The following is a 22,626-nucleotide window of genomic DNA, read 5'->3' as shown; positions in this document are numbered from 1 at the left end:
TGCCTCTGTTGCATGGGGGGGGACCCACGATATCTCCATTTAAAATATCCTTGAGGATAGGCACAGGACACTCTGGAAAAGATTTTTTCATTTTAGTGCAAGTAAACATGTTTCGACTTTTGCCTTTCTCAATACTCGCCATAAAACAAGTCATGACCATGCAGCCTAGTTTTAAATTAGACGGTCCCTTTTCATTGGATGAATAATGGTGAGATGACTGCCGCTGTTCAGAATGAAATCCACAATACATGGTGGCCATGTCTGTGTGTAATTCAAACAAACCCAAATGGTAAGTACTAGTGCTGTACACCATGTTTTCATGTCGTCTCAGAATAGTTCAATTCATTCTTCAGGTCATTTGTCCAAGTTGAACAGTGCATATATTGAAAGATGACCAATCACACCAATGGCATAATCCTCGCAGTCCTCTTAACTTCCATAGTGAAATCATAGCGTGTCTTAACATTAAGTGCATGATTCTTAATACTGCCAAAGTCATCCCCAGTTTGCAAAGTTTCTCTCACCACTGCCAAAATTCACTGGCACAGCTCCCACAGGAGAAGGAAAAATGACTATACCTCTAACAGTTTGTATAACTGTTGAACCTGTGCACGGGACCACGCTGTCCGTGATCACACTTGGCAGTTATGCAAACTGGTCATGACTTTGGCAATATTAAGAAATATGCATTTAGCTCTACGATGTCACTATAAAATTTAAGAGTACTGGGAAAGCCGAAACCTGAGACCGAGAGAGAGACCGAGAGAGAGAGAGTCTGAGTCCGTCCATTACTCTGTAATATCAAACAATCATCTTTCAGAGACCAACCAATTCCCTACGCGTTTCGTTCTTACTAAGACCTTGGTCATGGGTATATTCAACATAATTTGGAACAGCTGTTAAGTACCAATTCAGATTACATCATTTCCTGCTCTCTACTCCTGCAGGATTCTGGTATGTGTAGTGCAAAAGGTGATTAAATAGTGAATATAAAAAAAATTATGAAGTATGAACTCAAACAATGCATTACAAAAAGTTAAGGCGACGATTTTATTTCTCGAGTTTATACAAATAATTTACCAATTGGAATGTGACTCCCTGCATGAATATTACTGGCAGTACTGTGATCATTGAAATCCTCCGGGGTTCCTTGCGCCTGTTACCTAAACTGAGGTCTAGTTATATTATTATGGAAGATTTACTAACAATCCATTAACTATATTAGAGGATAATAATACCTCTTAGTTAAATGTAAGGGTATTTTATCATATTTATATTGTGAAAGCAAATCATATCGCGTTTACACCTATTTAGTAACGCTTGCTCTAAGTGGAAAGCCATTGCTGGGAAAATTCAAAAAGAATCTTTACCGTGTATGTATAAACAGATTTTCCCAGATAAAATTGCATTTTAGTTGGCCTTGCACATATTAGCAATAACAAATACAATATGTGATAGAAAAGCAATGAATGTTATCCAGATTAATTCTAAATTGTTTTATTCCTGACTTTATCTTTTAACTACTTCTCAACTTAACCAACTTTACAAAAACCCAATATCCCAATACATTTATTAAGGACATGTCTAAACTTGTTCTGAGAGTAAAGTTAATATTAATGGAGATTTGAGGTTCTCATTTTATACTCTTTCTCAAAGAATCATGTGCTCCTTTTCTTACATTGAATGCTCATCACAGCATAGAACCATTCACACATACAAAAACACTCCTCAATGCAAGTTCTGGTCTTCTGGTTTGCACAGCCTGACAATGTTATTTGTTTTGTTTTTAACTGTAAGACATCAACATATTGCATTCAGGCGGTGCATTCGTTTACACAGTTGCATATCTAATACAAAGCATTTGTTAGCTAGCAATAGCTGAGTCATACAGTCATCACTGCCAACCGTAGCTGAACAAAACAAATAAAAACAGAATTGAAGGTAAGGCAACTCTATCATCTCATACACAGTTGTGTATGTTGTGAAAAAATTGAGATGTCAGTGTGGGTGTGTGTAAGGCTAAAAACAGAGGTGTGTGTTGATGGGTAAGGGTAGTTTGATCCCTCTGACATGTATTCTCTGGGAGCTTAGGTAGTGATATGGGTCCGGCCACATTTGGTCAGCTACTATAGTCAGTGTGCCTCTGTGAAACTAGCCATAACTGCCATCCATTGTTGTACCAAGGTTTTCTTACATATACCTTTTGTATTCCTTGAGGCACTGTCCGTTCCATTTTCCACATCCTCTTTCTGCTGACTATGCGGGGAGCTATCTGGTGAATACCAATGCCATGCAATGTCCCTGTGAGATATGCTTAGAGCCAAGTCTAGGAATCTGTTTGCAGCTTTTCTGGATGCTTGTCTTTTAAAAATCCCAGGAGGCAATTCTCACAGTATGGAGCGCCTGCCTGTCCAGTGTTCAGTCTAGTTCTGCTATGATTTGCATCCAGAAACATGTGATTACTGGACAGCTCTAAGCTATGTGCGTAAAGTCCACATCAACCATGGCACACCTGGGCAGCTCAAGTTAGTAGTGTGGAGCACACTATTCTGTCAGGTAAGTGGTATGTAGGTAGTTGAACTGTGTAAATTTATAGCTTTATTTCTTTATATAGCGTAGGTGTGTTCCAGGGTCTTTGCCCATTCCTTCTCCTCAAATTTACAGCTAATAATGTTTTCCCAACCAATGGGCAAGCTCGACAAACTATCCAGGTCAGGGCAGCCATCCTCTTGTGTAACCTAGTCTATGCTCCTCATCGATCACCCTCAGCTTGGCTATGCAGGTCCCAGCAAACCATCTAGCTGGCCATTGCAGCCTTCCTGCTAAGTATAACAATTTGGTCGCCTTGAGTTGTAGCAGGGTGAAGGTTTTCCGCAGAGGCATTTAATTTTAGTGGGTGATTTTAATTGCGATCTATGTACAGACTTAGCACTGAATACGCGAGATTGGTCCACATGTACGATTAGGGACAGATTGCTTATGGAGCACTCTCTAGAAGTACAGGAACTGAATACTCTTTTAGATATTCATGGTCTAATATATATTCTAGATTGGGGTGAGATTTACTCGATTCCTCTTTGAGGCCGACTTATAAAGGCAGGGGCTCTGTAACAATTATTTTTGTTGTTTTTTTTTTCCCTTGAAGCGGTTCATATTCTCTTTTAATATCCAGCACAGTCCTTTTAGTGATCACAATCCTTTGAATTTGGTACTTGAGTGTCGGGAAACCAGACAGTGCCTTGTAGGGTAAATGTGGGCCCACTTGGGAGGCGTCTGAGGTGGTCACAGTTGGACATTACTGTTTTTAATCATGTGCATTTTAGCTTGAGACAACAGGAGATTTTAAAGTGTTTAGGCCATTAGACACAATACTTATACAGTAGGTTCTCATAGTTTAGTGAAGGTTCCGGCCTTTTCTTATTTAGGCATTTTATTTGAGACAAAACTCCATTTTAAACATTTGCAGGAGGGAAAGACACTTGATATGAAAAAATCAATGGGTGCAGTCGCAAATTATGCCCACAGACTAGGCACCTGGTCACCGGGGTTAATTTTAAAGTTGTACAATTGTTTTCTGCATTTCTAAAACTCTATATGGAAGTGAGGTCTGGGGTTATCCAGTGGCCAACAAATTTCAAACCACAGAAAATAAATACTTTAGAAGAATTTTGAAAGTGCCCCAGGGTACTGCTTCATATTCAGTACATTAAGAACTAGGAATGAAGTATATACTGGATTTGGTGGCTGTTAAACCGCTGTTATGTTGGGGCAAGATCTGGACTAGACAGGAGGCGGGTTTTAATCGACTAGTGATTGAGGACTGTTTTTCACTTGACCACGGATTAAAAATCCCAAGGCTAAGATATGTCAAGGATACTGTTATGGCTCTAGGCAGAGCAGATCTCTTCGTGTGATATTATACAGTGAAACTACAGGATAAGCACATTGTGAAAGAATTCTTTTTTAAACATGCCATGGTCTCAAGGGAGGAAAAGGAACTCAGGAAACCCATGGTATTAGGGCATGTCTTAGTGAAATCGGTGCTGGTCATGGAGTCCTATTTATCAATTTTTAACAAATGCTCATTTTAGATTTGTAATTACTCGTTTTAGACTGTACTTGTTTCGTCATTTACTGGCATCACCCCCAGGCTTTGTCGCGCATGTAGAAGACAGAGATCCCTGTGGCTGCGACAATAGGTCTCCACAGGATACCCTACATTTGTTTTTTCTTTGTAAATATTTGATGTAGCCAAGGCGACTGTTTCTTAAATTGCTTTTGAAAGAAATGAGATTTAGGTATGCCTGTGTAGCTTTACTGTATCTGCAGCTCCTGCCTAATGCTCGCACGCTTTTTAGTGTTTTTTGTTTAGATGTTACGAGATAACTTAGGGTTTTTTTTCTTTTTTTTTTTTTTTAAAAACCTTTATAAATTCTTCAGAATGTACACTGCTATTCAGCCAACAACCCGGAGGCAGGCAGCTTGAGTAGAACGCGGCGAACCGCTCGAGCTGATCTATGTCGCACATTGTAGCAGAGTGTCCAAAGCAGTGGGTTACGTTTTTTGCAACAACAACATTCATAAACAATAGTCGAGGAATAACAACATACTGAAATGACCAATATCTCTACCTTCACCGCCCTGTGTCCGTGTGTCGCGTCTCGGTATAGCGTAGCTTAGCCACTAGAGCCTCCGCGGCGAATACAGCATCCCCCTCTCTCGCACGCCCCCGGACACAAATCACCAACACAGAGGCACTGCCGCACCAGTCAACCCGCGCACTTCCTCAGTCACTTCCCGTCCCTCCCGCCCCTGCCAGCCAGTCCACCAGTGGTTGCCATATGTCTACTGGTCGCGTACGCTGCGGCATCTGGTCCCAGTAAGCGGTGAGTTGCTCCCTACAGTATACTGCCGATTTCACCCAGCCCGAGGCTGTAGGCGGGGCCCTCTTCTTCCAGTGTATCGCCAATTGACGCTTGGCAAGCAACAGAAGGAGGGCCACAAGTCGTCGCGACGCCCTGGGTATATTTTTGACAAATCCCAGGAGGGCCACCAGTGGATCCGGAGCAATACCCATGCCCACTATCTCCCTCAAGCCAGAAAAGACTGCTTCCCTGAATCTATGTACGGCTGCGCAGGTCCACGCAAGGTGATAGAACGTAGCATCCCTGTCGCCACACCTCCAGCACTGCGCGTCACCTTGTAGTCCCATTTTAAAAAGTTGCACGGGCGTACGGTACATCCTGTGCAAATAGTTGAAGTGAATCGGCCGTAGTCTATAATTAGGTGACAGTTGCTCAAGCTGGGGGCAACAAAATTCCCATTGCTTCTCTGTGATTTGTATGCCTGCGTCATCCTCCCACAGTGCTCTGGAGTCTACGTGCGCGACGGGTGTTGTATTTTGTGTAACCCTACAGATGCGTGTAATTAGTTTACGCGGGGAAGAGTTCGATAGGATAGCTTCCAAGGCCGCCAGCGTCGGCGGGGCCTCTGGGAACATAGGGTATCTGATAGTACAGTAGCAATTCCGATGCAGACGGTTCGGATGTTGCAGCCAAATTCTGCACGTCTAGGAAAGTGTCGTCCGGATACAAGTCCCCCGCCAGCTTCAGGCCGCAAGCATGGGCCCGTCGCACCACCGCCACGTCCGTCAGCGGACTTAGCAGGGGGTTGCCATCCAATGGCATGCTCGGGGCATATAAGACTGACACTCCCGCACGTCTCGCAATGCTCGACCAAGCCCATCGCACCATCTCCACGGTGTCAATGTCTTCCCGAGATCGTTTATATCTCTGATACACCGCTGTCCGTAGTGGGCAGGGTGCCGCTACGTCCGTTTCTATCGCCACATGTGGCTGGTAAGGGATTGGGTGATGCCAATAATGCAAGTATTGTGCCTGCGCGCTGTAGGCATACAGCTCAAAGTCCGGGGCAGCTAGGCCCCCCTGCCGGAAGGGGAGTGTAAGGAGGTTCCATGCGACTCTAGGTTGCTTGCCCGCCCAAACTAGTTCGATCATGGCCGAGCGCAGCCGGCGAAAGAACGCCTTTGTTAGTGGCAAAGGGATATTGACGAATAGGTATAGGAACTTAGGCACTACGACCATTTTGGCGATAGCAATGCGGCCTAACAAAGAGAGCGGCAGTGTTTTCCATCTCTTCACTTTGCTCTCCAGCCACTCCATGGTTACTCCATAATTTGACAGCCATATGTCCTGGACTGAGCGGCTCATCTGTATACCCAGATACTTAACCTCGTGTGTGATCGGATATTCAGTGTGACACTCGGCCGTGCCATCCGTCAATGGCAACATCACCGACTTTGACCAATTTCGTGAGCATACATCGATATAAGTAGACCGCGCGATGTAAATCCGATGCTACGCTGGGTATGGTGTTCTCATGCGAGCCGCCAGTGGCTCCGTAGCGATAGCAAAGAGTAGCGGCGAGAGAGGGCATCCCTGCCGAGTTCCTCTAGTTATGGGGATAGGTGCAGACGTCTGACCATTCACACGCACCCTGGCCGTCGGGTCATTATAAAGTATGCCAATGCGCCTGGCAAATGGCAGGCTGAACCCCATTCGGGTAAACAGCGTCCTCAAGAACTTCCACTCAAGAGAGTCGAAGGCCTTGGTCGCATCCAGTAACGCCGCCGCGGCCTGCACCTTGGGATCTAGATAGTGCAGGAGCCCAAACAACACCCGTAGGTTATGTGAGGTGGACCTCCCCATTACGAAACCCGACTGATCAGTGAGCGCTATCTGCGGCATCATGAATTTTAAGCGATCTGAGAGCAATTTCGCGTAGATTTTGGCATCAAGGTTTATAAGGGAAAGTGGACGATAGGAGTCCGGGCTTATAGGGTCTTTTCCAGGTTTTAGTAGCGTGATAATCAACGCTTCACGCATTGACTGGGGGAGGATGCCTGTTTCCATCGCCTCCTCATATGTCTTGTGTAGTCTCGGAACCAGGACGTCTGCATATTCATTATAGAAGGCTGCCGTCAGCCCGTCAGGGCCCGGTGCCTTGCAAGGCGGCAAACTGGCTATAATCGCCCGTATGTCGTCCGGCCCAAACGGTAAATCCATATACTGTCTGGCACTATCATTGAACCATGCCAAAGCTATGGTATCAAGGTAGTCGGAGAGCGCCTCATCGTCCGGCGATACCCTCGAGGTGTATAAATCCCTATAGTAGTCCGTCATAGCGGCAAGTATATCCGGCGGCTCCCTCACAATTCTGCCCCCTGCGCTCTGCAGTGCCAGGATATGGTCCGATCCCCGCGGCGCTCGCAGCAAGTTCGCTAGCGTGCAGCCGGAACGATCACCTTCACCATACCGTCTGGCCTGACAGTCTTTAGACAAAAAAGCGACTTCTCTGTTCGCCTCCTCCTGATACTTATTAAGCTTCGAACGAAACGCAGCACGGACACTATCCGACGGCGCAGTAAGCAATGCAGTCTCAAGTTGCGCAAGCTCAGTTTCTAACGTGTGCAATGTGTTACTGATGGATCGTAGGACACCTGTTTTTAGCGACATGCAGTGCCCTCTCGTCACTACCTTACATGCCTCCCACAGCGTGCCCGGTGATTTTACCGTGCCCTCATTAATCTCGAAGTACTCCTCCAGCTTTACGCGGAGTTCCTGTTGAAATACCTGGTCTCGCAGCGCCCGGGAGGGAAACCGCCAGCTAAACGGTTGAATATATGGCAAGGGGGTGGACATGGTCAGGCATACCGGGGCATGGTCGGACAGTGACCGCGGCAGGTGCTCCACCTCTAGTACTGAGGTGTGTAAATCTCTAGATAGCAGCCAGAAGTCCAGCCTGGACCAGGCAGCTCTATGCATGGTTATGCATGTCCCCACGCGGTCCCCGGGGTGCAGTAGCCTCCAGGAGTCCACCAGCTCCTCATCTCGTACAATACAACCCAGCGCCTCCGACGCTCTAGGATGATGCTCCCTGGCTACGCCCTGTCTATCCATAGTGCCTGATAAAACAACATTGAAGTCCCCCCCCCCCCCACAGTAAGGTCGCCGGGCCACGAGTCTGCACCTTATGCCACAAATTCCAATAGAAGTCTGGGTTATCATCATTCGGCCCGTACACATTCACCAGCACCAGTCGCACGCCACACAGCGACCCCACCAGTAGTATGTATCTGCCCTCAGTGTCCCTGAGTTCCTCGTGCGTGGTCCAATGAAGACCTTTCCTAATAAGTATCGCCACACCTCTAGAGTACTTCGAATACGAAGCGTGGGCTATCACTCCCCATCTATTACGCCTGAGCAGCTGCGCAGCATTGGAGGTCAAGTGGGTCTCCTGCAGGAGGCAGATGTCAATGTCCTTCCGTAATAAGTAGGCTTGCACCAACCGGGCCTTACGGCCGTCATTCATGCCACGCACATTCCAAGTAAGGCACTTTATGTTCTGCACGGCAATGGAGGCGCAAAAAAACAATGTTCTAACAGCAGACCATTTCCATTCAGCGCTCCACACTCACACCCCCAACCAAAGTGCGTTTCAGAACCGATCAACCCGCCCGGCCACCCAACACAGGAGTGTACACAGCTCAGCGAGCAAGGCAGCGGATCACAAGGCAGTGAATACATTACAGTAGTGAGTCCATCCCATCTGTTCGTTTCCTCGGACCCTACGCTACAAAACAAACTAACAACAAAAACATCCCCCCAAACTTACAATAGCAGCGTCCCCACCCGCTCCAACCCCCCAATCAGGTTGTGCTAAATACCCCCAGGTCACCCCCCTACCCTTGAAACCGTAACTAAAGTCATTGGTAGCAACCAGTGAGTGGGAAACATCCCCTGAGGTGCGCAGGGTGGCTACCTACTGACCCTGTACTTGTGACAAGGCGATCGAGCTCTGGCCCAGCGTGCCGGCTCGAGGACCCCCTTCCCCAAGTCCACAGACAAATACACAGCTCCCCCAACATGGCAAGGTGGCCTCCGAGGTACCCAGCAGACAACAGGAACCGAGCCAGCCAGGACGGCAAGGTCGCAGCAGTATGTCAGAGACCTGATTTCGTCCTTCACTCCACGTCGCTTAGCCTGTCCTGCGAAGTCGGACCCTCTGCAAGTGTTTGGTTCTTTTGGTCCCTTGCCAGTTGCTTCGCATACTGCAGGGCCGCTTTAGCATCCACGAAAAAGGATGGATTCCCCGGGCCCTGTACCCTGAGCTTCGCAGGGTAAATGAGCGAGTATTTCGTGCCCGTTTGCTGGAAGATTTTTTTCGCCGGCATGAATTCCCTGCGGGCGGCCTGTACTTGCATAGTATAATCCGGGTAAATGGCGATGTTGTTGCCTTTATATTGCACGTCTTTCAGGTCTCTTGCCATGCGCAGTATTGTGTCTCGGTCCCTGTAATTCAAAACGCGTGCAATAATGGGTCGAGATGGGGCTCCCGGTTTAGGCTTCGGTCCCAGTGTTCTGTGTGCCCGTTCAACAAGGAACATCGACGAGAGGCCAGATCCAAACAAGTCTTTCATCATCTGCTCGACATATTGTTCCATGTTGGCAATATCCGTTGTTTCCGCCACCCCCGTGATGCGGACGTTATTGCGCCTCGAGCGCGCCTCCAAATCCTCATTCTTTTGCTGTATGAGCGCCAATATTCTATCCATGCCCCTCAGTTTATTAACGAGGTCAGTCTGACTCTCTTCTGTGTCGGCAACGCATGTTTCTAACGCTTCTACCCTGCCTTCTTGCTTGTCTATTTGCGTTGTGATGCCATCCATACGTTCCGCCAGCGCGTCCATTTTAGTGTCAATACCCTGCAGACTCGCTTTTAACTCCTGGAACATTGATTTAATGTCCGCATCTTGAGAGCCACTGCGGTCGACCTTTTCAGCTTCGGCGTCTCGAGGTTCGTGGTCCGGCGCTTTCTGTTTGGATTTGTCGAACGTGATCTTCGGCTGTCGGGTGTCCGGCTTGCCCATGGCCGCCGACCAGCGCAATCGGTCTATCGGAGCCGCCGCGTCACAGACACCTCTCTCGTCCCCAGCCACTCTTTACCGGGCCCGTGCGGTAGTCAGTCAAGCGAGCAGCCACTGCCAGCAGACCGGGGGACACACCTTCTTCTGCGCGGGGGTGCGATCGCCGTTTAGCAATCTGCCCACACGGGACAACTGCAGCGCAATACCCCAACCTCAAGCCACCGCCTACGCACCAGCCTCGCTGGTATCTCGCGGCATGGGGCTACGTGGTATCCCAGTTCGGTCACAGCAATGCTTCAGGCCCCAGTCCGGTTCTCCGCCAGGTCCGGTGGCGCGCGCCGCACCTCCCAAGCGCCAGCACCTAGTGTCTCTCTCCTCACCGGGCGGACCCACTGGTCATCAAGGGGCCGGATCTCCGCGTCCCCGGCACAACACAGCGACAGCCGCCCCAGCCCGCCCAGATACACCGCCCGCCTAAGTGGGGCTCTTTCGTGCAGTCAGCCTCAGCGCCTCGGATCCGACGATAATGGCCGCCCTCCGATCCGTGCACGAGACCCGAGCTGGAGTCCGATGTTCAAAGGGGACCGCGGGCGCCCCCTCCTACCTGAATGTCCGGACAGCAGCCTCAGCCCACTCGGCCCTGCAACGTTCTCCAGGCGCTGGCGCAGGCACTCACTCCTGGGTGTCCAGATAATCACCGGGCCCTCGGATCGCGGGGGCGCCGAAAAGTCTCCCCCCGCTCCTCCGGCCAGCAACGAACCTCGGCGCAGGGCCCTCCGCCTCCGGAATACGGCCCCGCCCACGGGGGTAGCGCCTGGGGCAGGTCAGGATCTCAGGTCCGGGCCGACCAGCCGCTCGCCGCCACGCAGCACAGGATACCTTCGGGCACAGCTTCACGCCAATCCCCGGCTTCAGGGATCGCACCAGGCCGTCCAGCCGCCCGCTTCTAGCCAAGCCGTTCACAGCCGCCACATCAACCACCGGAGCGGGAATTCCTCCAGGCAGAGCCCCCACACAGTGTGTCTCAGGGGGGACAGGAGGTCCGAGTCCAGGCACCAGATTTAGAGGATAAACGCCGGATTAATTCGCTTGATCAGCGGAGCTGCGGTTTCAGGCAGCTATTCCGCTTCGCAGCCAGGCCACGCCCCCCTAGTGTTAACTTTTTAAGAGCTGCACTAAAGTCAAGAAATTCTAGAGGTGATTGAAAAATGTAGGGTGATTGGCGATTTTGCATACTTTGTGATAAGCTGGCACAAATTAATTTGTTGATTTTTAACCGTGGTCCCTCTTTTTTGTTAATGATCATGATAGGTTTTTGTACCTCTACTGTATTTGTATCCTCACTCAATGGAGGGATGGGATTCATGTTTACAAGGTTAATTTGCAAATTTTGCACATTTAGGCGAAATGCTGCTAACAGATGTTTTATTACTTTTTAATGTTGTCTCTTTTATGGCTGTGACAAATGCCGAATAATGATGATGATTATTATTATTATTATTATTATTATTTAAAAAGTGATACAATTCATAATCTGGTACCGTGAGTCCCCTCTCTAGCGGGGGAATAATTGAAAAGGTGAATATCTGGCCGGGTGGAGGAAGCAACAAATATCACACGTTTTTTCAACAGGATATGCTGCACATGAGGGAGGGAGCACGTGGGCATAGTTAGTAACATGGAGCACATATCGGGGTGATGTTTGAAGGATTAGCATCACATGAGGGAGAGCGCATGAAAACACATGCACCCTCATTGAGTGCTGAAAGAAATTAGAAAAATATTGGTTCCTTCAATGGAAACAGTTGAGGGATAAAAGACAGACATCCAATCAAAAGGGAAGTAAGAGGAATGCTCCAGTGAACTGAACAAAATGCAAAAAGAGTAAGTCCAGAAGAAATCAACCAGTGGCAAACAATAAAACAGTAAGCGTGTTTTAGGCAAAGTGTTTGGAATGGTCCCCAAGATACAGTTAAGAAGCGGAAGACTAAAAGCTGTCTAGTAGGAGAGACTTTGACATGATCCCCTTTTTAAAGATGAAAAATGTTTTTGAAACCCATGCCAATGTTCATGACTGTTGCAAAGAATTACATAGTATACATCGGTAATGTAATACAATGAGGCGCTGAAGGTTTGAAGGTACAGTTTTTGGAGGAGTCGGTTTGGTCAAAACTTGCCAACATGATGTTTTTTGGTATGAGAACTGAACGTGCTCCAAATGTGGCTGGATCAAGTTGCTAGGCGAATGGCGCTAAAACTGATTGTAGTTACTGATTTTACCTGACCTGCTTTTATTAGGTGTGGTGGGTGTTCCGTGGGCAGGATTGAATATTTAGTGCCAGGCTACGCCTTGTGTGTTGCAGACTGCGCCTTACACATCCAAGTAATAATAAAGTCTGATTTCTGCCATGAAATTGCTGTTTCTGCGTGTGAACACTTTCCTTTTCAGAGTGTGATTTGAAGTTCGCACTGCTGCTTCCCTTGCTGTGTATTTCCTTTTGCAGAAAAGCTTGAGTTGCTGTGTGTGCATACCTGTCACAGCTGGTCCGTGTGTTTGCCAAACTGATGACGTCCTTGGTTTGTTCTGTGTTTGAGATAGACACGTTTTTCCGTATTTCCCGAAGCTGCTTCTGTCCTGTGTGATGAAAGTGTTTACCGCTGCGATAGATAGATCCCCCCCTCCCCTTTCGCTATCATTTTGAATCTTTCTCCTTCTCTAAATAGAACCTTGCACAGTAAAAAAAAATGTTTTAATGCAGTTTTATATAGCGCGACCTTTATCCAAATGTGTCCGAGCGTTTTACAAAATAACCAGGTAAGTACCACAAGATACACTAAAAACGCCAACAAGTTACATATATACAGTTACACATACACAGTTGCCGTTTACCCTGGGCCTTTTCTCTGTGTGGGGTACTCTTGCAGCCCTATTGGCCACGTAGTACCAGCTCTCTGGAAAACCTTTCTTCCATCTAAAATTCTAATCCCTTGGCTTTGTTAGTGCTTGCTCATTTTCTTTCCATCTCCGAGCCTAACGGGTGTTGAGAGCAGAGTATGTATTGCCGCCGCCTTTGCCCCTGTTCCTGGAACTAAGCCAGGGAAGCCAGTAGATTGCCGAGTTAGGAAAACAAGGAGCTTTGTCACTAAGATTATTAGTCACGGTTGGTGTGTCCTGTTCATTATTCTGACCGGACATGAGCCACCGGCCTTCATTGTGAACGCTGAGCTGGAAGTAAGCAGCCTGATAAGTATTTTGCTGTGCTCGGCATGTAATCGGTTTGCTGTTACAGACATGTTTCCTAGAGATACAAATGATACGTTGATTACAGTTAGTGCTATTCTGCTTAACATTAGGTACACGTCACGTGGAGTGACATTTTTATTTACTTTCTGGCGTTGCTGTCGCTGGGATGGCAGGCGCCGTGCTGCTAGAGCCCCAGGGGTGTGAAGTGCCTACTGCACACCAATCACAGCAGTCGTTTTATATGCAACCCTGGTTCTCCACTGTTTAAAAGAATGGGTTTACCGAGCATAAGTGTGCAAGCGTGAGCACGCGAATATATATCTGTAATGTTTTCTGGCTCCTGGTGTAAAAGGGCGTTGGTTATCCGTTTTAAACGATTTTTCTAGTACATTATTGTAACTTTTATTTGCAAAATTCACTAAACCTACATGGTCTGTTTTTCGTTTCCTGCTATAAAGACACCTGTTAGCTTGAATCTTATACTTAAACTTTAAAAGTTTCAAGTGGAGTGCAGCATTTTATACGCAACTCTGTTGCATGTTGAAACGACAGAAAATGTCAGAACTGCCACAAAGTCTGAAAGGGCTAATTTACTCACACAGACTCACTCTCACACACACACTCTTTCTCACACACACACACTCACTCTCACTCCTCTCTCTCACACTCACACACTCACTCTCACACACTCACTCTCACTCTCACACACTCACACACTCACACTCACTCACTCACTCACTTTCTCACTCTCACTCACTCACTCTCTCACTCACTCTCACTCACTCTCACTCACACTCACTCACTTCCACTCACTGTCTCTCACTCTCTCTCTCTCACACACTCTCTCACACACTCTCTCACACACTCTCTCACACACTCTCTCACACACTCTCTCACACACTCTCTCGCACTCTCTCTCTCGCACTCTCTCTCTCGCACTCTCTCTCACACACACTCTCTCACACACTCACACACTCTCTCACTCAAACTCATACACAAATACACACTCTGACTACCACACTCACACTTACTAACTCGCTTTCTCTGAAAATTACTTGACACCTTGCTATACATTTGTTTTCGTGGCTGGGCGGGTACTCTACCTCGCCGGCTCTCCGCTCTCCCAACTGCTTAGTTATTTTGGGATCTGTGTGCAAGACCTCATGTCAGAGCGCCTTCAGATCTGTACGTTCAGGATGTGCGCTGTGCAAAAACCTCTATTGTGCTTGACTTAATAGCCTGCGATGTAGCACTTGAAATTGCACTACCTATAATGAGAATATAGGCCACTTATACACATGACAAATGTGTTGCTTCTTAGATCACGATTAGCATTGTCATCAGGGTGGGGCAGGAATGTTTCTCAGTGCTTGATTAAAAACTGTCTTTTTTAATAAATATTTCTCAAAGCAGAGATCTAATCTGACGTTCTAAGGTAAAACGATTCCTTGTTTTATAAAAAATACACTTTTTTGAATTCTGAGGATACTTTATCACGTTTTTACATGTTGGTTGCAGGATTTACACCTGGGGATTAGTGTCTGAAAAGTTTCAGCGCTCAGGCCATCATCTCCTTGTGTTTGCTTTGTTCGCTCTAAGATGGCAGGGTATGCCCAGACGTGGGTCTCTTGTTCACTTATCCACGGTATTCAAGCTAGCCTGGCTGATGAAGGGTGTTACCCCCCCCCCCCCCCCCCCCCACCCCAACCGGTCATAGGATGCTTGTTTCCGGTCCAGGGAAGACCTGACTTGGCAGTTTGGTCTGGACTGTTCCCATGAGGCTCAGGGTCAAGACTGATTTGGATATAGCTGGGTTTGAACTGGGTGGCAAAGTGAGCTAAAAAATGATGATGGATTTAACCCAGATCTGTGACTGGGGGTGAGTGTTTGAAAAGTTTTGCGGTCCGTTCATCGTCACTTTGTGTTTGCTTTGCAGGATGGCAATTAATAATAGTGTGTTTAATGAGTTGAAATGAAGTTGTTAGTTTGATACCTCTCCCAATATGAAAGATTCCTCTCCGAGAAGCCATGTACTTGAATGTTTTTTTGATCTTTTAGTGACCAATTTTGTTTTTGATTTTATTTGCTGTGATGTAAAGCCCTGCTGAGTTTGGTTATGTTGCATTACTTCAAGTGTTTAATGCCCATGTTGACATTTTCTGAAATGGTCTTTCTTTAGATATTCACAGGAGCCATTAGCCAATCCCATTTAAAATAAATGTATTAGGAAATGATGGCCTTTTTGCCCAGGTGTTAAAAAACAAAAACAAAAAAAATGATCAGAAACATTTACTCAAGTAATAAACTTTTTGCATGAGGATATTGATTACGATTAACACTCTTTAATGTTTCCTTTTTTAGTTTTATGCACCTTGGTGTGGTCATTGCAAGAAATTGGAACCAGTGTGGCTTGAAGTTGGCTTAGAGATGAAAAGTAGTGGGTCTCCAGTGAAAGTTGGAAAAATGGATGCCACCGTTCATTCTGGTCAGTATATAAAAAGTATATATTTAATCGATTACGAAAAACCTGCATAATTAGTTATGCTCTAACACATTGGTACTCGGTTATACTGAGGGAATCATTTACGGTGGATAATTAACAAAATAGGGAGAAAATGTACAAACCACCTCTTTAGCTACTGAAACGTAGCCATACATAAAAAGTCAGTGTAAAAGAACAAGATACACATAAGTGGTCAATTGCTCCATATTTTGGGTACCAGGCAAACTCAATATATAATTTGGTTCCTTCGATTTCCTGTGCACCTCAATTAGGAGGCATCATGTACCACCGCAGGTAAGGTTGACCTCTCCACCCCTAGGAAATCCCAGTTTTTAGGTCTCGCTGAGCCAGCGCGCATGCGCTGCTCGGAGAGCATTTAGTATACCTGTTTTCAAAGTGCTACCCACATGGTTTTGCAGGCCTGAAGCTTGAGTGCACGATGGCATGCACGTGCACAGCTGCTGCTCGCACTCCCTCCTCCCTTCTCCCCCTCCCTTTTCATCAGCTTTAATCAGACTCCTCTGCCGCTGGCATTTCCCCCTCCCTTCTCGCCCAGCCCTTCTTATCACCTTTGCTTGCACTCACCCCTACTTTCACTCCTTTCGGCCGTTTTTGGCCGCTTTGATGTTCTCATTGAGCCGCGCGGCCAATGCTTGTAATTATAGGACTTGTTTTTAAAACCGAATAGGTCGTATTGAACTACAGTGATGTATTTTGGTACTGTTGTAGGCATGTTACTGCATTTTAAGTTGTGATCAACTTATATTTTGGTACTCGGATCTGTATGTTACTGCAATAAAACCCATAGCTCTGTCTTCTTGAATAGTGGCATGCAAGTGACCTGGTAAAGCAGTCTGTTACAGTTGATGCTTGTACTTGTGGTTTGCGCAGACCTGTTCTGGTTTCACGTCTCTTCTAGAATTTTTTTTGTTCCGTGAAATGTATTGTGAAAGACAAAAGGTGTTTATCAACTGTGCCTGGTAGAGCTGCAATCTGAGCCTGGCACATCTCACCACATGCAATTTCCTAGATAAAAAAAAATGCGCTAGGCTGAAATTCAACACTTCTCTTCAACCCCTCCGTTTGTGTACATTTTAGATGTCTGTGCTGCTGTCGTACGGCTAGAGCAGCCAATTTAAAAGGGAGCATCAGAACTTGTGCTTTTGAGAGATTTCAGGTGCAGATCTTTCTTTTTTTAGTAAAAAGGCGACACTATTTTTTTTGCAAATTCTTTAAAAGGCAACATGGCATGCTGTACTGTAAATGTCACATAGATGGAGCAAGTACTTGGACGTAACTGGATATAGATCTGTGCAGACGGGTAACAACATGGGTGGCACACGAAATTGCTACAATAAATTGAGTTGTCCAAACCTCCCCTTCTGTTCCAGAACGCACCCTTCCCATCAAGTACCTTATTAATGCAGCGCTCTCTGCGTGCTTATAATCATTTTGTTGGCCGTATTGATCAGAGGTGCGTGCATCGTTAAGTCTTACTTCTCCAGTTTCCTGGCACTAAAGTTCTCGATATTTAATACATACACACCCTCCGTTTTCAGAATCCATTGCTGGTGTTTCCTGTGTCAAACAATCATTTTGTGATGTAACTGTGAGTCGGTCGTGAGCACGGACTTTTGAATTTCTCTTATCTCCACCTTGATGAAGGACTTTGATGAGGAGTTTGGTGGAACATTTCGCCATATACTTTGAAGTATATGGCTTCCTCCCCATGAGCCACGCATGGGTGACTGTAATTACTGGTGCTGGATGGGTATGATACTCTGTGATTTCAACTCTTGACCATTTTTATGGAGTTCCTGGTAAACCTGTTTCAAGGTTCGGGAGCCTCTGCTCACACCAGGTACTTCGGGTTTCGAAGTGCAGGCTTAATACTCAGAACCATATGTTAGCGATCCAATGTTTAAATGCGCTTCACAGAGGCTCATAAACGTTTTGGGGTCGGTTGAGGAAGGGGTCATTACTAGATGTTTACTTGTCAGGTATCACCTCGTCAGTTGTTGCAGTATCTCATCCATCAGAAAATGACACTGTTTCTGATAGATGATGATGCTCAGGAACGATCTTTTGGCATGGTTACCTTATTGCTTTTTGTAGGGCGCTTGCACTCAGTTGTAGTATTTTACAGTGATTGCGATGTAACATGTATTTTGCATCCACCGCCCCATCCTTTAAAGTGATTGCTCTAAGTCACACATAGTGTAGTTTATAGCCACTGCAAAGAAATTGTTCACAAGTTGCTTTACACAAAGTGTTATTTTTAGCTTTTGCCTACACAGAGCTTGCAAAATCTCTTGTGGCAGCAGCAACAACAACAAAACAAGCATTGGCATAGCCAATAGGTCTCGCCTTTGGAACCTTATAAGTGTTTAGTTATCCAGCACAATATTCTTGGTGTAACAACATCAAGTGTTGCATGGCTAAACACTTATAAGGTCCCAAAGGCGAGACCTATTGGCTATGCCAATGCTTGTTCAACCTTATTAACTGTGCTCCTCCATGACAAGTTTGTGTGGCGGGGTGCAAGTTATAGTTGGATCATTGAACTAAAACTAGCTAATTCCGGTTGTTTATTTTAGTTTTTAAACTTTCGTTTTTAATCTAATTTCAACAAAATAAGGCCATTTTAAACTTTTATATTTTTACAGTTCATTTCTTTTTAATGTAAGCCAAGATCTTATTGTCACACAACTATGTCATGTTTGTTTTGTTTCAATTCATTGGTGTTTTTTTTGTTGTTGTTTTTTTTAATGTAAGGGCAGATCATATAACGTCTCTTTAGCCTCTGCTTTTACAGTGAAATTCTGGGATTTTATGATTTTCAGCCAACACCCCAATTGTACATGACATTTGGATAACCTCCAATATGCATGCCCTTATGCCTTGAACAGTGTGTGATTCGCCGCAGGCCCTGCACCCATTCCTGCTGCACACAATTCAGCAGTGCCCATCTGTGCATTGGTCATATGCCCAACCCACTGCACGTGGTCATTCCTCACTGCACACAGCCTGTGTCGTGCACATGGCCGGTTGGCCACATGTCCTGCTGCTGCAGATCCTTCCGCCTGCCCTCCGTGTTCAGTTTTACAGCTACTGGCCATACCACATCACAGCCTGCCCTTGCCAGTCAGCCTGCTGACCTTCCCCCTCCCTCCATTTCTTGTTCTCTGTGTGTTAGCCCCTGACCCTCTCAACTGCACTCCATGGTCGGCTTGCTGCTCGTGCCCATTGCAGCCCGTCCTCCTTGGTCATCTTGGTACTCTTGCCCCTACCCCCCTTCTGCCTGCACTCTATTCTACGTGTACATGTTGCTGCCCCGTCTGCCTTTCCTCCAGTGTCAGTTTGCTGCCCTAGGTCATTCCGACATGCCCTATTTGGTCAGCTTGCAGCCCCTGTCTCCCCACCTCCCACCTGGCCTCCTATCTTAGTGTGCATGCCCCTGCCACCTCTCTTCTGTCCTCCATGGTCAGTTTGCTGTTTCTACTTCCTTTCTGCTTGCTCTCTGTTCTGTGTGTTTGTGCACCCTCGCCACCTTCCGCCTGCCCTCCATAGTCTGATTGCTGCCCCTGATTCTTTTGAGAATAATGCACTTCATACATTGCAGTGGAAGGACTCACAAGGAGGAACAATACACCCAGAAGCATGACAGTAACACAGCAACATTATTTTGGGCTGATCCAAGATGTGGTTGATATGGTCTCAGTACAGTGGCTGAAGGGGACCCCCACATTCAATTCAGGGGTAGGAGGAGTCTGGCCCAAAGCCTATTTCTTGTTTATATTTTTTGTAAGCAAAAAGATCTTGACTATGTCAGAACAAAAACTTTGTCTCAAAATTATCTTATCACTGCACTTAAATTTCTCATTAAAAACTCCTCAACATCTGTAAACCTATCTGCAACAAAAGGTTAATGGGAATGTAAATTGACAGTGTCAATATTGGTACAGCACAAAATCTAAAAAAGAACTAAATTTGCAAAGGTAAGATACTACTCCAAATTTGAATCCAACCCCGTCATTCTCAAGGACGCCAAACATTATTTCACACAATCTACTCTCACTAATTAACTTGCTAATGATTACACACAAATTTTACAATGTTAAAAATGTTAAATGCTGCCAGACAGTACCCAATATACAATGCACTGCTGATGTATAAAGAGTATGTAATACCTTACGATCTCTTATGAAGACTGTGTGCAGTGGGGCATGTCCTCACTGGAACTTAGTGCAGTCCCTGGCAGAAGACCAGAAAATGCCTTCAGCTTTTGCTGCTCTTAATGGAAGACCATGTCAGGGGAGGGGCTGGGTGAATTGTCTGGTAGCTGGTGAAGTGATATTACTAGTGATATCATTGATGTCAATGGTGACGTGATATGTGATGTCACATTAAAACAAATTTTAAAAAAACACCAGTAAGACTGCAAGGTCAAGCAGCATGTGCAGTGACACTGGCCCTAGTGCCCTGTGCCCAGCACCCTTGCCCTGCACCCACATTCTTCATTGCCACCCAGAGCCAACTCAGCGTGGCAGTATTATGTTTCATATAGGTACCTTGATAGAGGCCCGGGAAATATCATACACCTACATTACCTCCCTTATACTACACAGTAACACGCCTTTAGGATTGAACATTTACCTAGTTCTAGTCCTGGGTGCAGAAGGAGGGGTTTTTCCTTAACAATACCGTCCTATAACTTCATCAATAGACCCGTACAGTATGAATGAATATTCATGAGGGTTCTTGGAAACCAGGCAGGGGCTACACCACCTACCCCACCATATCTACGTACAAGGTTCATCCCATATGTCATTCTCAAATCCAACAATGGCTAATACATGAGACAAGGGACAAAGAAACCCTAGATCCTTTTTGTATGAACACAGTACCTCTTGCTAGGGTTGGTAGAGGGAAACGAGACTTCCAGGCCGACACACTGACCAGAGACGCTGAGGCTCCTGCATGCAGACGCTCCAGCTGACTGTGGTCTAACATATCCCTTGCGGGGTGTCCGACTCGAGACCAGGACGAGGTCCCACATTCACGCACTGCAGGTAATGGGGTTCAACTAAATCCTAGAGGGATGCTTGGCTTCACACCTACTCACATGCTAGGTACACTTAGGTACATCTAGATAGGCATCGTAGGAGCCCGTGCATTTTTATCCTGCATTTTATATTCATGTATTTATTCATGCCTATTGCAAGATGGTAGAACTGTACTATCCTTTTATGTTCACTGTATGGCTAATGATATATTTCTGCTACTGTTGAATGGTTGTTGCAACTCATATATTCTACACGAGAAGAACAACTGTGCAATAAATACTTATTGTAAACACGCCCAACGGTTTCTTCTGTGTAACTCTCTGAGTGAGCACCAGTGATTGAACGAAAAGTAGTACATTGTTTCCACGATCCTGAGGGATCAGGGTTGTCATGTTCTAAGGTTGCCATAAACTATTCTCTCCTTGATAAGAGGAGATTCTAGTGGCACTGTGAGCTAGCTAAAACAAACCTGCTAATTGTCTCGGTAGGGATGCTTAGAGTCAGTCTGCCACCAATCCCACAGTTTGTTATCCAAACGTGCAAGTCCTGTATGGGTAATATAGGAACTAGATGACCGTATGAGGGCTAGCTTCAAGCCCTATGCCCAGAGTCCACTGTGCACTGACTTTGGCTGTGGACGCAGCCTGCCGAAGTACAACACAAAGCAAAACTCTCCCGTGCCTTTTCCAGACCTCTTCGACTACTAGACAAAGGCCAAACAAAGTACAAAAACATATGTGATTTGTTCATACCCTTGTACAACTGATGTTCACAAAGCCCGAACTACTGAAACCTTATCCTACTTAACCTCTCAAACAAACCATTACTGACCCCATTTTTTATGTTGTTTCCAAACCTTAAAAATAGCCCCAGATGGAGCAAAACATCAGTGGCGTAACGAAACTTGAGGGGGTCACCCCGTGAAGTACATGGAGGCCCCACTCCCCAGCCCACTACCTATCACTTTGCCCCCTGCCCAAAATTCAGCTATATTTTTAATTGAAACCTCCAACTTTTAATGAAATGCCTCTATATTGTCTTGCTCAAAGTTCTAATAAGATAGTGAGCAACACTGTTAACATTTAAGCTATGCCACTTGTATCATTATTGTCAAGAGCAGATTATTTAACTGAGACGGCAATCAGAACAATGCTAAAGAGCGTTTCAATTGTCTCAGGAACGGCTAATTGCTGAAGAACAAAGAACAACTACATAGGGTCTGAATTAGAATTGACATAGTTTGAAAATAACTTGGAAAATTTGAAAGACAAACCCAAACCTACAATTTCACAGGCTCAACTCACAATATACACAAGGAGTACATGAGATATAACTCAGTATCCTGCCAGCTCCAAGAGAAATAAACTGGTGTGAATTAACTGCATGCCACACACTTTTGTCTGTCAGGGTTTGTGCATGATAATAACCACTCTATAGCATTAAAAATGAACTGAGGAAGCAATTTCATCCATCCTGGCTTTCTTTGTAAGCAGGATAAAAACAGGCAGGCAAATGAGGCTGAGGATGAAAACTGCTTGGATGCTTCAGAACATTGATGCAGATGTTTGTCTGTATTTTATCATATCTGTAGTGTAAATACTGCTAATTATAATATTTAAGGTACACACATTACAAGTGCAAACAACACCATAATAACAAGTCATTGAGAATAAAACCAAAGCAGAACAGCAAGCACCTAAAGACAGAATCTATACTAATTGTAGTTGGTGAAGCAACGGAAAGAGTGCAAATACTTTCGAAGTATATAATAAAACAATAACCAGTCCAGTAGTATACAAAAATTAAGTGTGTTTTGTAAAACAATCCCCTTTTCTTCTTGCATTAAGGTAAAAATATTTTTAAAGTA

General features: G+C 45.7%; 1 protein-coding gene across 1 annotated transcript in view; it reads left to right on the top strand.

Moving 5' to 3' along the window:
- The window catches only part of TMX3 (thioredoxin related transmembrane protein 3), a 258,760-nt gene that overhangs the window by 22,481 nt on the left and 213,653 nt on the right, over window positions 1–22,626 (top strand). The window contains exon 4 of the mRNA XM_085605893.1: window positions 15,552–15,675. Within this exon, the coding sequence (XP_085462019.1) occupies window positions 15,552–15,675 (124 nt within the window). The remainder of the gene's footprint in view (window positions 1–15,551; window positions 15,676–22,626) is intronic.

Source organism: Triturus cristatus, chromosome 5_1 (assembly GCF_964204655.1).
Source record: "Triturus cristatus chromosome 5_1, aTriCri1.1, whole genome shotgun sequence".
Lineage (NCBI taxonomy): Eukaryota > Metazoa > Chordata > Amphibia > Caudata > Salamandridae > Triturus > Triturus cristatus.
Note: the sequence above shows the minus strand (reverse complement) of the source record. Positions and strands in the feature narration are given on the sequence as shown.